The sequence below is a fragment of the Neolamprologus brichardi genome, chromosome 12 (genome assembly GCF_056152115.1).
Source record: "Neolamprologus brichardi isolate AB-2024 chromosome 12, ASM5615211v1, whole genome shotgun sequence".
NCBI lineage: Eukaryota > Metazoa > Chordata > Actinopteri > Cichliformes > Cichlidae > Neolamprologus > Neolamprologus brichardi.
Genome location: NC_142115.1, coordinates 13,990,056 through 14,004,866, shown reverse-complemented (window position 1 = coordinate 14,004,866; position 14,811 = coordinate 13,990,056). Strand labels below are relative to the sequence as shown.

At 40.7% G+C, this 14,811-nt stretch overlaps 2 protein-coding genes across 4 annotated transcripts; one reads left to right on the top strand and one right to left on the bottom strand.

Annotated features, from left to right (window-relative positions):
* Window positions 1-1,404: 1,404 nt before the first annotated feature.
* c12h5orf34 (chromosome 12 C5orf34 homolog) lies at window positions 1,405-5,877 on the bottom strand. The gene is made up of 11 exons (XM_006805862.3): window positions 5,593-5,877; window positions 5,388-5,477; window positions 4,924-5,292; window positions 4,586-4,848; window positions 4,407-4,499; window positions 2,422-2,542; window positions 2,250-2,341; window positions 2,088-2,163; window positions 1,898-1,995; window positions 1,750-1,796; window positions 1,405-1,647 (listed from the first exon to the last, which is right to left on the bottom strand). Exons 1-11 carry the CDS (start codon window positions 5,794-5,796, stop codon window positions 1,469-1,471), a joined length of 1,632 nt encoding a protein of 543 aa, XP_006805925.2. The 5' UTR covers window positions 5,797-5,877; the 3' UTR covers window positions 1,405-1,468.
* A 1,075-nt stretch (window positions 5,878-6,952) lies between these two features.
* Window positions 6,953-14,073, top strand: rnf34a (ring finger protein 34a). Of its 3 annotated transcripts, XM_006805859.2 has the most exons (8): window positions 6,953-7,099; window positions 7,625-7,843; window positions 8,576-8,962; window positions 9,427-9,489; window positions 9,823-10,024; window positions 11,487-11,516; window positions 11,736-11,777; window positions 12,296-14,073. In XM_006805859.2, exons 1-8 carry the CDS (start codon window positions 7,094-7,096, stop codon window positions 12,481-12,483), a joined length of 1,137 nt encoding a protein of 378 aa, XP_006805922.1. In that variant the 5' UTR covers window positions 6,953-7,093; the 3' UTR covers window positions 12,484-14,073. The 3 variants fall into 3 exon arrangements, with proteins under 3 accessions (XP_006805922.1, XP_006805923.1, XP_006805924.1); XM_006805860.2 differs by lacking the exon at window positions 11,736-11,777; XM_006805861.2 differs by lacking the exons at window positions 11,487-11,516; window positions 11,736-11,777.
* The last annotated feature ends 738 nt before the right edge of the window (window positions 14,074-14,811 follow it).

Here is a 14,811-nt window from a genome sequence, read left to right as displayed (position 1 = left end):
CCCATAATCTATGAGCTTACTGAATGTATTAGGTAGATCATTCTGCTAGTTTACATGATTGGCAATTCAGGGATTTAAAATGGTCAATAATCACTCGCTCAAAAAAAAAAAAAAAATCTTTAGCCATAAACTATTTAGTTGTTTTGACTCACTGGGGCAATGGTAGCTGCTGTCTCCACTGGATGATAACAGAGACTAGGAAAACACTCTCTGCCTGTTGATTACAGTGTAAACAAAATGTGCTGCATAGTTCACCGAGTTCATAGTTTAATGCAACCAAAGTTTATGGTTACAAGGGAACACATATCTGGAAAATAGATTGAAAGCTATTCACCCCCTGACATTAAATGAACTGCAAAGAAGATTCAGATGCTTACTATTACCGCATCTATCAGTTCGGTCATTTAAAGAAGTTCAGTTTCTTGAACTTAAAACAATGTTTTGCATTACTGACTACCTGACAGAGAGACTGCAGTGCCTGGGACTGGGCAGACCTCTGTCTGATTAGGTGATGTGCAGCACTGGAGCATCACAGAGGACTGCGCGGTCTCCATTCCTGTTCACTTTTTGAGTTGTACAGATTTTCAGTACAACTTCAGGTCAAAGCACCTATGGAAACGCTGATGATTCTGCACTGCTTTGACAGGAGAAGCACTACAGAGCGGTCTCATCAGAGCAATCTGAATATGCTTTATTTTGAAAGTCTGATCCCTACACTAAACCCCAAAATAGATTCCTTTTGAAATTTATTATATTGGATCTGCTGGAGCTCTGATTTTCCTCCCTACTGTGATCTAATGCCCTCCTGATGATAGAACGCTATCCGGGACATTGAGCTGAAAACCCCAGTCAGGAGAGCGAGCATAAACTATTTGCCAATGTTAATGTTTGAAGATGAGAACTACAAACAAATTGCATCCTGCATCTGTTAAAACAGCAAGGATTCATAGTGAAAGAGTCTGGGTGCTGAAGTGGCCTGGCTGCATTTCAAACCATCCACTAGCTGAAAACATTTGGCGCAACATGAAATCAAAAATACAACAATGAACACCCTGGACTGCTGAACCGCTCAAATCCTCTATCAAACAACAATGGTAAACCATTCCTCACCCAAAAGTCCATCAATGGGTCTCCTCACTTCCCAGATGGTTATGGGCTGTGGTTAAGAGAACAAAGGATGCTACGCAGCGGTTATCAGATGTTTTGGTGCCATCAAATTCAAAATAAAACTTTTCCCCCCTTAAAATGTTACAATGTCTTAATTGAAACATTTGATTATGTTCCATTATGAATAAATTGTGTCCCTACTTTTTTGGGGTTGTTAAATAGACTAAAATATTAAAGGTCTATGCAACCCCATTACATAGTAATACAAACTTTATTTAAGTATAATTCCATACAGTTTTATTATATTTTTTATTGAGACAAACACACAAATATGGCTTCCTGCTTAAACATAAGGATTGTTTTAAGTTAGCGTGGCAGCAGATACAAGGGCGTCAATATCCTGAATTGCTTTGGATGTCCTTTGAAGAGCTTCAGCAACATAGTTGTCATTTAATGGCTCACGAGTGACGTCTGCAGGTCTTTCCTCCTCATCTGCACATGCTTTTCCACTTCTCAGCACGTGACTGTTCTCCAGCAGAACTGGGCAAAGGATGTTAAAGAGCACACAGAGAAACCCTCAATACAGACATCAATGTTCATGTCAGCATCCCGTTGTATCTTGATCCTAGCACTGAAGGATACAGGTGAATCGCTTTATCTTCTCAAGCTCTGCAGCAACGAGCTCTGATCTAAAATGAACAGAAGGTCAAATGAACAGTACACACAAGCTGTTAACACCTTTAATTTTATAACAAGATATCAACAGAGTGACCAGAAAAACACAACTTACAAACTGCCTGCTTCCTCTGTCACACTCATGCGTTGCTCAGAAGGCACAGGAATGGGCACCTTTTCTTCAAACGCTGCTGGTTTACAAAAATATCCATCCTGCCAACAGAAAGAGATTCAGTAACTGGCAGTGCACAAGCTTAAATGGTGTAAGTGTAGGTATCCACAGGTGTATCAGGAGGTACTACTACTTCAAGCTCTTGCAAGCAGCTGGGTAAGGCTGGACACTTCAGTGACTTCAAGGCCTGGTTGTAGCAAGCCAGGATCCTGTAAAACAGTTATGCGATGGGTGAAGACCGGAAAAAAATAAGTCCTTTAACTTACCAGACTGCGATGAAGAGGGGGCAGCTTACCTGCTTGCACGACTCACAATAGAGCAAACAGAGTAGGCCTGTCCAAGCACATCAGGTGGAAGGCTGTTTAAATGGTAGGTTACCTCTTTGACCTGTGGTAAAGATGGGCTAAATTTGTAAGATTTCTTTTAAATGTATTGGTTAATCTCTTATTATAAAATTTAAAGTTTACCAGCCCTGACTGGAGTTCAGTTTTGTGATGCGTAAAATAAGAGTTAAGGTTGCGGTTAGAGCGGATGACTGATCCATCCCCTGGGGAAACCTCAACAGCTGAGACAGGTCCACCTAGTATCCTACACAGCAGACATGAAGGTAAACACACTATTCTAGTGTAGATTTATGGACCATTTCCCACACTCTATACTGTACAACAATGATTTTTTATCATGAGTATGAAAATTGAAGATCCTTTAGCTTTGGTGTTAGACTGGATCAACAGGAAAGATGCTTCTGCTCTGATTTATTGTTTTGCTTTGAGGAAACTGATGAGGCACAGAAGACTTGAAAAATGACAGCTATAAGTTGTCAGGACTATTTTTAATAAATAAATACATTCAAGCACTTTTCTGGTATTTTCAAAGTGAATCTTCAAGCCTTTTCAGCACTCTCCTGGAAGAGATTGCAAAAAGAAGATACCACTCAAAAAAAAAAAAAGAAAAACTAAAGAGAGCTCTTATCTTGGATTTTTTTGACCTGTTGCCCTCAAGTTGACGTTTTGATTAACAATTACCTCACCTTCACTTCAGATTTGGTGCTAAATGCTTAAAAGCCTACTATACCAAACCTACTATAGTACAGAAGATGTTTTGGTATTATCTAGGTAACATCACATTAGGGCTGGGCCATATCATACCGTTCACGGTAATACCGGTATAATGTTGGGCAACAATAAGAAAATGAAATATCGCAATAGAATATGGGTAAAACGCGCATGCGCAGTGCCTTTGTTTTCATACGCACATGGCAGAAAAAGCATGGCGGCGACGGAGAATAAGAAGGGTGAAAGTGGATCGTTGAATGAAACAGATGAACCAGAATTGGTTGCTGCAACTTCAGTGGTGTGGAACTGGTTAAGCTTTCGTCCCTCAGATACACAATAAAGCACTATTTTTGGTAGAGAATGCTAGCGGGCCGTCGTTATTACCGTGTTTTTTGGAAAATACGGCACACTTAAAATCAATCCTTTGATTTTTCTGAAAATCGACAGTGCCCCTTATAATCCCGTGTGCCTTATGTATGAATTCTGGTTGTGTTTTCGGACCTCGAAACGATTTTATGTGGTACACAGCGCTCGAAAATCTGTCAAATATTTCACTTTGCTAAGCTACAAACCTGCACCGCTTGATGGATTGTCGGAGCATTACAGCTACCGTAGGCAGGCGCCTCGCGGAGTGATACGTACTGTGCTTCAACATAATATTACGGTATTGTGTGTGTATAACCTCTTTTTAAGTTTTGTGGATATTATACATGGTTATGCTGAGGATATGTCGGCCAATTTCCACTGGAAATGCCTTTTGGTTAAACTGTCAGCAAGGAATTTGCATTTCCACTGTTAAATTTATATATAACAACTGTGCTTTGCCTGCACCAGTGTGTGTGAGTGAATGAATAGTTGAATTGTAAAGCGCTTTGGGTGCCTAGAAAAGCGCTATATAAATGCAATCCATTGTTAGTGTCAGTTATATCGTTATCACAAATTTTCAAATGTATATCTTGATAAATATTTTTGATCGCCCTGCTCTACATCACATGATATAAAGCAAAGTGATCTATTTATACCATTGGAGCCTCACACACTCAGCTGTAGACCAGACGCTAGTTAGGTTTGTGAGGATTAGTGCTCAGGCCTCAGAGCAAAGATTTTGAGCTAACAACATAAATATTAGTGACATTAGAATGGCCCATAAGCTGTCAAACAACACAATAACAACAGAGTTTCTCTCTGGTTAATCCAGTCTAACATCAACCATCATTCAGAGCTTTTTTTTTTTTAACAGTGGCCCTAAGAGATCAAACACATTGCCACTTAAGAAAACACCAATGAAAATAAACATTCTGCAAAAGTTAAGTTAGTTAGTTAAGTCTTCTTAACTTGCAGTGCATTTGACCTTTCAGGGCCACCGTACTTTATGCCCCGAAGACCTGCACAGTTACCTGTAAGTGACTCCCTGACACCACACTACCTTTACCATCTCAGTCTGAAGGTCTGTGTGTTCTTCTTTGGCCATGGGATCGTTAACCTTCCACCTTAAATACACAAGTACGGAAGCTTAAATCAGCCACTGAACAATATTGAAATGGTTTACAAAATGCTTGTTTTTAAATCTACAAACCTGTGCCGATGAGGCGTTGGACACGTGAGAGGCAGCGCCTGAGGAACACGGGACCTTCTGTCTTCACAGGATCTGTCCAATTTCTTTATTGTCTTGTCTGATTGGTTCGAACTGCTAGCTCCTCTTTCCGCTACATCTTTAGCTTTAGAGAAACGAGCTGCCCAGTGATGGCGAGCCACAGAAAGAGGGTAGGCCCATTTGGGAGCAACCGCACAGCATGAGTGATGCTGGACCACTGTTGTGGACTGGTAAACCTGTTCAGGCTGGAAAGAGAAGAAAAATCAATCATCCTATCAGACTTTAGATACATTGGCATTATTATTAGAAGGAAGTACTACCTTTTGGTGCCCATCGCTGATCATCTGAGGAGAACAAGACCTCGGTCTGGTCAGCATTGTCCTCATGCTTCTTCTTCCGTGCCGGACCACTTCGGTGTGATCACTGGTATTATCGGGGATTGGACTGCTCGCATGCTCTTGTCTGCCGTAGCTATCATCTTTGCTCACTTGCTGCACTCTGCGGTGCTGATTACGAGCAGAACTGAGGCTGCACATGAACTCCACTGTGAATTCTTCAGCGGAGGGTGACAGCACCAACACAGCATGTCCCTCCTCTGACCTGACGATGGTCTCGCCTCCAAGTCCGAATTCAGCCAGAGAGGCTGACACCTCTGGCCAATGTACAGCTGAATCAATGCTGAAAAAAGGCTGTATGAGGAAGTGCAGAACATACCAAGAGAGAGTAATTACACTGCCCATAGTCTAAGGGAGTAACACAGTGACTAGCAACCAGTTCTTTATACCTTTTTGTTCTCAGCAGAGATAAGTTCATGTGGCAGATATGGTTGACGGGCATACTTATTTCTAAATGCCAGTGCAGCCAACATCAGCTTCTGTAATAAAATCAAGTGACGTAATCACGTTGAAGAAAGTCAGATGAAGGCAACACGAGAGGCACAAAAGCAATAAAGTTGTTTTTATAGAAACCCTCATACGTAGTGCCGATACCTTGTATGTGCTGATGGTGAACCTGGTCCTCTGTCGGACTTTCTCAGCGGGCTGCAGTGGATGTCGGCGGGAGTCTGAGGCTTTCACCAGCAGGAATTCAGAGCCGCACGGCGACAGCTGTAACCGCGCTCCGTTCCTATACCGGATATCCACCGACTCATCCTCGTACATGATCATCAACACGGCACTCTCGTCGGTTTCCATCGTAAAAAGGAGCCCGTTGCTGCGACCGCGCCGACAATCAAAACATTATGACGTTGTTACGTCCTCAGGTGGAGACGCTTACTATTGGCGCGCATATCGTGTGAGACCGGAAGTGTCTTTTCTAAAAAATAAATAAATAAACCCACATTATTATTATTATTATTATTATTAGTAGTAGTAGTAGTAGTAGTAGTAGTAGTAGTATTAGTATATAAAAACACATCTAAAATAAATTGACCAGAATTACCGAATTATGCATGACACTGACATTTATATTAAACCCGGTTATGTATACTTTGTTTGGCTCGGATTTTTTAAAAATAAAATAACTAATTACGAATAACTTATTATGTATGTAGTTAACTACGAAGGAATATCAGGAATGTACATACTGTTTAGGCTTACAAGTTATAATTCAGCACTGTCTTTAATCTTCCTAATGACATAAATATCTGTTTTAATAAGTTAAAGACCACGTGACGGCCTCACCATCGTGAATTAAGTGAATAAAGGACCACAGCTGCCATTGATGTTAGTTGAATTTCAAGTAGCTTAATTTATGTAAGTTTAGCTTTTACAAACCTCAAGTTTGGTTAACTCACTTTGAACTTTGTGTAGACTTTATTAATCCAAAAAAAAGGCCAATTCGTTTACAGCCTATCCACACAACTTACTCACACAATCATACACACACAACCTACAGTGCTTAAGCACCAATCATAAAATGCTGTTGCGTATCAAGGCACAGATCAACAAATAATTAGTTGAAAAACAAAATACATAAATAGAATTACAAGAGCATATGTATAAAAAAAAATAACAGTCATTATTGAAACATCTGTTTATGGTTCAAAGAGTGGCAACCTGAGAAGAATTAGAAGGGGCACACTTGTGGAATGATGATGAATTAAAACTTAAATTAATATTTGTTTGTCTGTTTCATGCGGTTACAATTATAGAGCAAAGATATGATTATCACTGTCTGCAAATCATTCTATCTTATCTTCTAAAATTATTATCTTCATTTGTGTTTGTTTTGGCGAAATTTGATTATAAAGTGCCTACATATTTTTGTTAATTTTTTGTGGACATTTTCCGCAAGTTAACAGTAGGTGGCACTAATGCGTCGCTTGGCAGTAATAAGACCACAGAAGCAGCAGTACAGCGGCGGTGGACTCGGCAGTTGGTTTCATCACATTACGTTCAGAGAAGATACTTCATCTAAATAAGCAACGCTACACATTGCAATGGTTACACTGACAGTCTGTTTTGTCTTGGTAGACACGCCGGAGTTGCAATGAAGGTATTTTTTTCTTTACATAACCTTTGTTCCAATTATCGGTCTGATTAGATTTTCGCTAGCACCAACCGGCTAACGCAAGCTTCAGGTCGCTGACGTTTCTGGGCTTGTGCTGGCTAAATACTTAAAACGGCCGGACAAACAGCCACTCTGGCAGCTGTCACTCAACACTGATTTGACGTTAAGATTATTTAGTTACATTAGGTTTCCAGGTGAATATTGGTCTAGCTGTTGTTCTGCTTTTTTGTGACATTATGTACCTTAAGTGCTTTTACTGTTGACATTTACTTTATCTATTCACATCTTGTGCTTTATGAACAGCTCGTACAAACCCCTTCTAGTAGTTTCATGTATTATAATCATGTATAATATGCACATATATGTGGCCTTGTGGTACTTGTGGTAACCGTGTATAAATTATACTGATGGGCCTTTGTGGTTGACATATTGTTAGTAAGAACAAGATGTTCTTCAGGATTCAACGTGAAGACACTAAATACTGAAGTAAAGGTGTTTTGTAAATGTCAGGCAGGGGCCTCTTCCATGTGGGCTTCATGCTGTGGTCTGCTGAATGAAGTCATGGGTACTGGGGCCGTCAGAGGCCAGCAGCCAGGGTTCGGGGCCGGTGCTGGACCCTTCAGATTTGCCCCCAGTGCGGGATATTCCACTTACCCGCCCACCAGCTCAGGGAGTCCCAGTCTTGTATGCAAGGCCTGTGGTCAGGCCTTCTCAGTCTTCAGGAGGAAGGTAGGTGCCTGGGTGTTCTGTCTAATACAAACATATTACCTGGTCTGATAAGGAGGAAACATATTAAATGAATTATTTAGACAGAAGTACTGTGGGCATGGAGAGTGTGCGTGCTTAGCTCATTTTCTCATGTGCATTTTTAATGGGTGTTCATATTTTTTTTTGAAGAAAAAAGCATGTAATTATAAAGGTATAAACGAATTCAAATAGTTAAAAAGAGGCTAACTGGTTTTCTAGAGTGCTGACATGATGAATATTGATTTGTCCTGGGACAAAAAGGCATGGGTTGGGAGGCAGATGGACCAACATGCTAGTGCTCTAATATCTTCATGCTCAGGCTCTCATTCTGTCTGAACCCTCTGCACACCACCATGTCGGTCTAATCCCATATCTTGCATTTATTACTCTTTGATGTTTGTCACATAAAAGAAAGCACCTCCTGTCTCTGTCTGCATGGGAAGAACAGATGTGAGTGATAGAAATGCAATAAAGCTCTGGTTGCATTCACATACTTTCCAGTGATTTATTAAATGGTTTTGGTATTTTTCCTGTTTTGACTGTAATAGCAATATTTATTATAAAATATATGTGCATATAAGGAGGAGAATGAGACGGGTTACATTTTTGTCTGTGATGTCTTCCTGCGATGAGATACCTGGCAGTAGCACATGGCGGAAGGTGTGCATAAATCACTAATTCCCTCATTTCCATCATCTTGTTTTTCTTCCTCAGCATATTTGCTGCGACTGCAAGAAGAGCTTCTGCTCTCTGTGCTCCGTGCTTCAGGAGAATTTACGCATTTGTGCCACGTGTCATTTGCTGAAGGCGACGGCCTTTCAGCGGCCGCGGCTCATGCGTCTCCGAGTAAGGGACCTGCGTCAGTACTTGCTGCTGCGTAACATCCCCACCGACACCTGCAGGGAGAAGGAAGATCTGGTGGACTTGGTTCTCTGTCACCGAGGAATCGAGGAAGAGGAGGACCCCGACATGACCAGCCTTCAGTCGCGTTCCCTGTACACTCCAACCCCTTCTACCACACAGTCTGCCTCCGAGCTGTCTGCGTTCGCTGCCTCTCAGGAGGAAGCGCTCAGCAGGAGCGATAGCTCTGACACCAACCAGGTCAGAACCAGGTTAAACACATGTATGCAAATAACATACTGTCCAGACCTCTACAGATATTTAAGTATGTAGTAATACTTTTCTGTTGGTGCAACGCATACATTTCTAAGAAATTCACGTGAGTGTTTTCCAGAAAATGAGTCTGTTGGAGTTCACTGCTCATCCTTTCAGCTAAATTTGCACACCAACTAAATAAAAACAAATCAGGACTGTAGAAAGCAATAAAAGAATGCAAATAAGCTAGAAGAGAGCCCAACCTCAAGCAGCCAGGAGCCACTATAAATACTTGTACCAGGCCTGATTATAGAGCAGTAAGCTTGTCTTTGAATGGAACGTACCAGGCATTGTTGTTTCCAATGTATCAATGAGCTGGCTGAGGTCTGTCTAATCCTAATCCTCTGTTGGCGGCATGCTTCTTGTGTGCAGTGCATACTATGTTTGTTGTTTCTGTTGTTGCCTTTCAGGATATGGGAGACGGTACATCAGTGTCTCTTCTCAACTTGGATCCCAGTGAAGACACTCCTGAGGTCTTTCTATTTATTTTCCTTTTAATAAAAGTGAATTCATGCATTATTGCCGATAAAAGTGTGGTGCAGTTATTAGAGAGCAGTGTGATGAATGCTTAGATGTTTTTGGGTGACTTGGGTTGAAAATCAATGAAAATAATTTTATTCATCTAAGATCCCAGAAACAGTTCTGCTTACTTGGAGATATGAAAACTCAGTTATGCGTTCGTATTTGCTGACAGTTTAAAAAAACCAAACAAATAAATTATAATGATTAACAAGAAGCAGAATATGATGAAAAAAAAGAGTATTGTGTGCATAATATTTCATTTAGTGGTGTTTCCTGTCCTGTAGGTTAGTCCTCAGACTCGACGTTGGGCCAGAGCATCCCTTTCAGACATCTCCAGTTTACGGGATATTGAGGGCCTGTCTGTCAGGCAGCTGAAAGAGATACTGGCCAGGAATTTTGTCAACTATTCAGGGTGCTGTGAGAAGTGGGAGCTGGTGGAGCGTGTCAGCAGACTTTACAGGGAGACTGAAGAGAACAGGAAATCATGTGGGTATTAACTTTCTTACTGTGTTTAAATCCTGTGGGGGGAGGGGGGGCTCTCAGCTCTAAAGCAGTCCTGTTTTTTATTTCCTATAGAAATCATCTATAGTATATATAAAATGTTTGTAATAGTTAAAATCTTTTGCACATAAACGTGGTCTTATCTTCATCTAAATAACAATCACAGACAAATGTGACTAAACTAATAAAACACAAACACTCATTTGTCGCATCTTTATTAAAGACTCTGAATAGATACTCACAGTCCAGGCTGGAAGAGTAGATTAACCTCTGTGCTAATTACTTCTCTAAAAAGTCCAGTGTTCAGGTAATAGAGGATAGAGGTTACCTTTCCAGTTAGTAACCAGTCCTTGCATGTCTTTATTAAGTCTGCTGTTCTCAAGAACAAAAAGCAACTGGTGTGGTGTGAAGCATTAAGCAGCCTGCTCAGTCTCTCAGAAGGCGGAAATCTTTGGTCATGTGTCAATTTTGAGAAAAATCGCTGAACAATAGGATACTATTAACGTAAACTACTGCAGATCTTCAGGATATCCTAAAAGTTGTAGGACATTATTGTAGGATATGTTCAGCCAACAAAAGTTTTAAGTATAACAGCGGTATGTTTGGAGTGAAGAAAAGTCCTTCACACCTATCTGTGAAGCGCGGTCAGTGCACAGACTGTGTAAAAGGTGGGCGTAGCTACCATGATGTCATCTGTTTGTTTCTGATGTTGTGTTTTGAAGTCTTGAGATTTGTATTTTCATCCTTGCCATCTTTTTTTAATTTGAAAAATAAATAAATACAAACTAATTTGATGAGGGTGGCTAGGCTAACAGTGAAAGTGCTTACTCATTAGCTGACAACTTGTCAATCACAAGCCGGCAGCACGACATCCATAGTTTTTTGGAATGTAGTATAACCAAGATTTACAAAATAAAGCTAATTTCTTATTCGGTATAATCCAAAATAAGTCACTGAGGCCCTGTCCTACAGACATCTAGAGGACCAGAAGTCTTTTTTACAGCCATAGCTGTGAATAGGAGAAAATCAGAAGTCCTGACCTTAATTTAACTGAGATGATCTAAAGAAGAATCAAGATATTTTAGAATTACTGATGAACTGAAACCATTATGTAGGCGGCTTGAATCTAAATTCCTCCTGACAGTTGTGCAAGTCTCGGGCAGCTATAGGAAATGTTTAAAAAAGCTGTGGTTGCTTACAAAAACGGACTGTACCATTTAATAAACTGTAGAGTTAACCTTTTCCAGCCTGTACTGTGAGCCAGTAATAAAGATAATAAAGACAGTAGAAGTAGAGCTATGTTTATAATTAATATCAGACCGCATTTTATCAGAATAAATAGAATAGAAATTCAGCTAACTTCAAAGAGTTTACAAACCTTTTCAACTGTATCATGTTGTGTGGTCGAATGAAGTGTGTCAGTACATTTCATTTATTTCTCTTGCAGTGGAAAATGTGAGCAGCACTGTAACCACAGGTAAGTTTTCACCCAACTTCTGTGTGCAGTGTCCTAGATGTCATTGTTGGAACTACATCCTGTTTTTAACCACTGAAACTAAATATCTCTGCTTCCTCTGACAATATTATTTACTGCGAGTGCTATTGATAACTCACACAGGTAGGGTCATTTGAACGAGTTTTTTGTTTAGACTCCTGTTGATATGTCTCGTGCTTGCTTTACTCCTCCCTCATAAAGTGATGACCTTCCCCCCTCCCATCTGCAATGGTGCCATTGGAGGTAAGGCTTATACCTTGTGGTCACATGTTCCATCTATGAACCCAACTGCATCTGCACCACACCAGTGTTCGTTGTGAACCTGTTCTCATTTTCCATTCGACCCATTTCCATACGTGGTTCTTCCTGTGAGGGGATATTGATGTTGCATTGAGGATGAAAGTTGAATGTTCATTTATCCCACTTAAGAAAATTGAAGATTGATTTTCATGGTGGATCAATCTCCTTCAGTCTCATCGATTCGTGTGTGTGTGTGTGTGTTGAATATGTGAAGTAATTATATTAAAAACTGGAGTATGTCAGCCCTGTGTGTTCACTCTGAGCTTGCTTCTAGAGATCAAAATTGTGTGGTTGACATAGTAACATCTTGACACTTAGATACCGCAGGGGTTGTTATTTTGCAGGCGATTGTGGGCATGACCTACCTCGATCAGACGAGGGTGCTTTGTGAAGCTTTGAGTATTCCAGTGCTCTCTTACCCTTTACTCATGGTGTGGTTATATCACACTCTTTTTTCGCAGATGGGGAGAACTGTCCACTGACGATTCACGACGACAACCTCTGCAGGATCTGCATGGACGCCACGATCGACTGCGTCCTCCTGGAGTGTGGACACATGGTCACTTGCACCAAGTGCGGCAAGAGGATGAACGAATGCCCGATCTGCAGGCAGTACGTCGTGAGGGCTGTGCACGTCTTCAAATCCTAATGCACCTCTGCAGCACCACTGCACCTGCTTCAGACTGAGACTGTACCTTAACCTCAACAATGCAGCTCGTAACCTTCAAATCCCCAAAAGACTCAGTCTGTGGATGTTTGTATTCCCTGAGGTCTCACTTTATTTGCACAGTGAAATCTAAGAAATGTCTTTCTGAAGAATTTTGACTATTTGCTTTCACCAGTGGGCAGAGCGTAGGAACGTACCCTCCAGCGAGTCATTCCTCAAGTTAACATATCTTCCGTATCTGTGTTTATTCTCAAATGTCTTAAATGTATTTCTTACAGTTTTTCAAAGCAAAGAATGTGCGGCACGAGCCGCGTGCAGTCTTGTTAAACAACGCTTCACCCTCAGATCTGCCTGTAAACTGTAGCTGGTTCTCTACTCTGCTGGGCATTCCTGAGAGCACCTCACTTAACAACTGCTGCAAGTGATTACATATCTTCATGAGGGCGAGGGCACACGCTGAAGCTCAACATAGGAGAGTGTGAACTAGGTGCCAAATAATGCGTCATGCCCTTATGCTTCTCACCTTTTTTTTCCCCTTCCTTCAGCTGTGAGGGTTAGTGTTGGATTGTTGATTCCTCAGCATGTTTGACCAGAAAGCACTTTTCTTCACAACTGTGTGTTGATCCACTACTCGCAAGCGACCTAATAGTAGCTGAGTTAATGCGTGCTTATCTTTGAGCTGTTTGAGTTCAAAGATGCTGTGATTTTTCAGATGGAGTTGACATATAATTGTTCTGTTCACTTATTTTGTTACATAGCTACTTGTATGCATTACACATTTTAAATGATCACACAACGTCTGTCGTTACAGCAATAGCTAACCTCCGCTGTCACCTCTTGATTTGTCTCTTTAGTGGAGACAAAGTACGAAAACCGGTGCTAACTCATCCCACCACCTTCCCCAACCACCTCTCGCTGAACTGGTTTTTTTTTTGTTTTGTTTTTATTTGTCGTGTATCGTTGAGAATGGAATGAAGTGTCTTAACGAGTTGAATTTTCTCATGTAGGAGTAATGTATTGAACTAACTATTCAAAGATATAGCTATGAGTTTACTGACACCTGTGATATAGGAAGTAAATTGACTTGCTGATGTATATTTGCATATATGGATCCATATGAGATATGTATATATCTATTTTTTTTTTTTTTTAATTTGATTGAAGTGGCCCAGGGATTGGGTTCAGTTTATATTTAGAGGTTTACATTTTTCCTGTCAGGTGATTTAAAATGTGTTTAATCTGCATTAATTTGCTTGAACCAGAGCATGACACTGCTTTATTACACCAGATAGGTCATAACCTTCTCCTTAGATTGCCCCTACCCCTGAAACTAATTCTCTGCTTTTATTTTCCCACAATACCCTGCTCTTTCACAAGCTTTTTGCTCTGTACTGTAACCCACAAAGTCAAAATTGCTGCTATTACAATAAAGATGTCCGCTACAGTCATGCACAGTAGCGGATCAGGTTGCACTTTTTTCCTTTCACAGAGGGTTTAATTGTGTGCTAGGTTTGGTCTTTGTATTTGGGAATGTTGAACTTTTTATTTTGGTAATTAAAATTTCAATTGAAATCTGTGTGTGTCTGTGAATGAGAGTGTGTGTGTGTGGTGGGAGTGGGGCAGTCGGGCACCACAAGCATGTGCCTTTTACTGTCCTAGCTAATGATTACTGAGGAAGTGATCGAGTCACAGCCTTTTAAGTTCCAAACACAAAAAAAATTGTTCAAGACAAGGCCTGGGTGGCGATGAGAGGTTTGTTTTAGAACAGACTTCTTACTTCATTCTCTAAAATTGTATGGTGTTAAATTCGTGAAAAAATATAAACAAAAATCAACCCAATAATTTCTTACAACTTAAACACAAACGAAAGTTAACTTGATCTGATTTCACAACTTCAAAAAGTAGTAAAAAGAAAATTATTTTAAACCCTCCCATTGTACTCCTCTGACATTTGGTAAACAAAAATGACCTTTTTGCAAGTCATCCATCCATCTGTCATGAGGGGGCTGGATCCTATGCCAGATGTCATAGGGTGAGAGGTGGGGTACACACTGGACAGGTTGCCAGTCTTTCACACGACTAACAGTGAGGCAGGCATTCATTCACACTTAAGGGTCATTTAGAAGCACCAATGAACCTAACTCCACTAACTGCATGTCTTTGGACTGTGGAAGAAAGCTGGAGAAAGGCCACGAACAGATGGTGGATTCAAACCCAGGACCATCTTGCTGTGAGGCAACAGTACAAACTACAAGCTTGTGCCAAATGTACAAATTAGGTAAAATCTATTAGCTTCTATTAGCCCTGTGA

Excerpts from the sequence above, each read along its gene's own strand:
- c12h5orf34 (XM_006805862.3), bottom strand. The coding sequence starts at position 5,796 with ATGGAAACCGACGAGAGTGCCGTGTTGATGATCATGTACGAGGATGAG. Across the intron at positions 5,478-5,592 it reads TCACCATCAGCACATACAAG|AAGCTGATGTTGGCTGCACT; the intron begins GTATCGGCACTA and ends ATTTTATTACAG. Across the intron at positions 4,849-4,923 it reads TCAGCGATGGGCACCAAAAG|CCTGAACAGGTTTACCAGTC; the intron begins GTAGTACTTCCT and ends TTCTCTTTCCAG.
- rnf34a (XM_006805859.2), top strand. Across the intron at positions 11,517-11,735 it reads GAGCAGCACTGTAACCACAG|TGATGACCTTCCCCCCTCCC; the intron begins GTAAGTTTTCAC and ends TCCCTCATAAAG. Across the intron at positions 11,778-12,295 it reads CTGCAATGGTGCCATTGGAG|ATGGGGAGAACTGTCCACTG; the intron begins GTAAGGCTTATA and ends CTTTTTTCGCAG.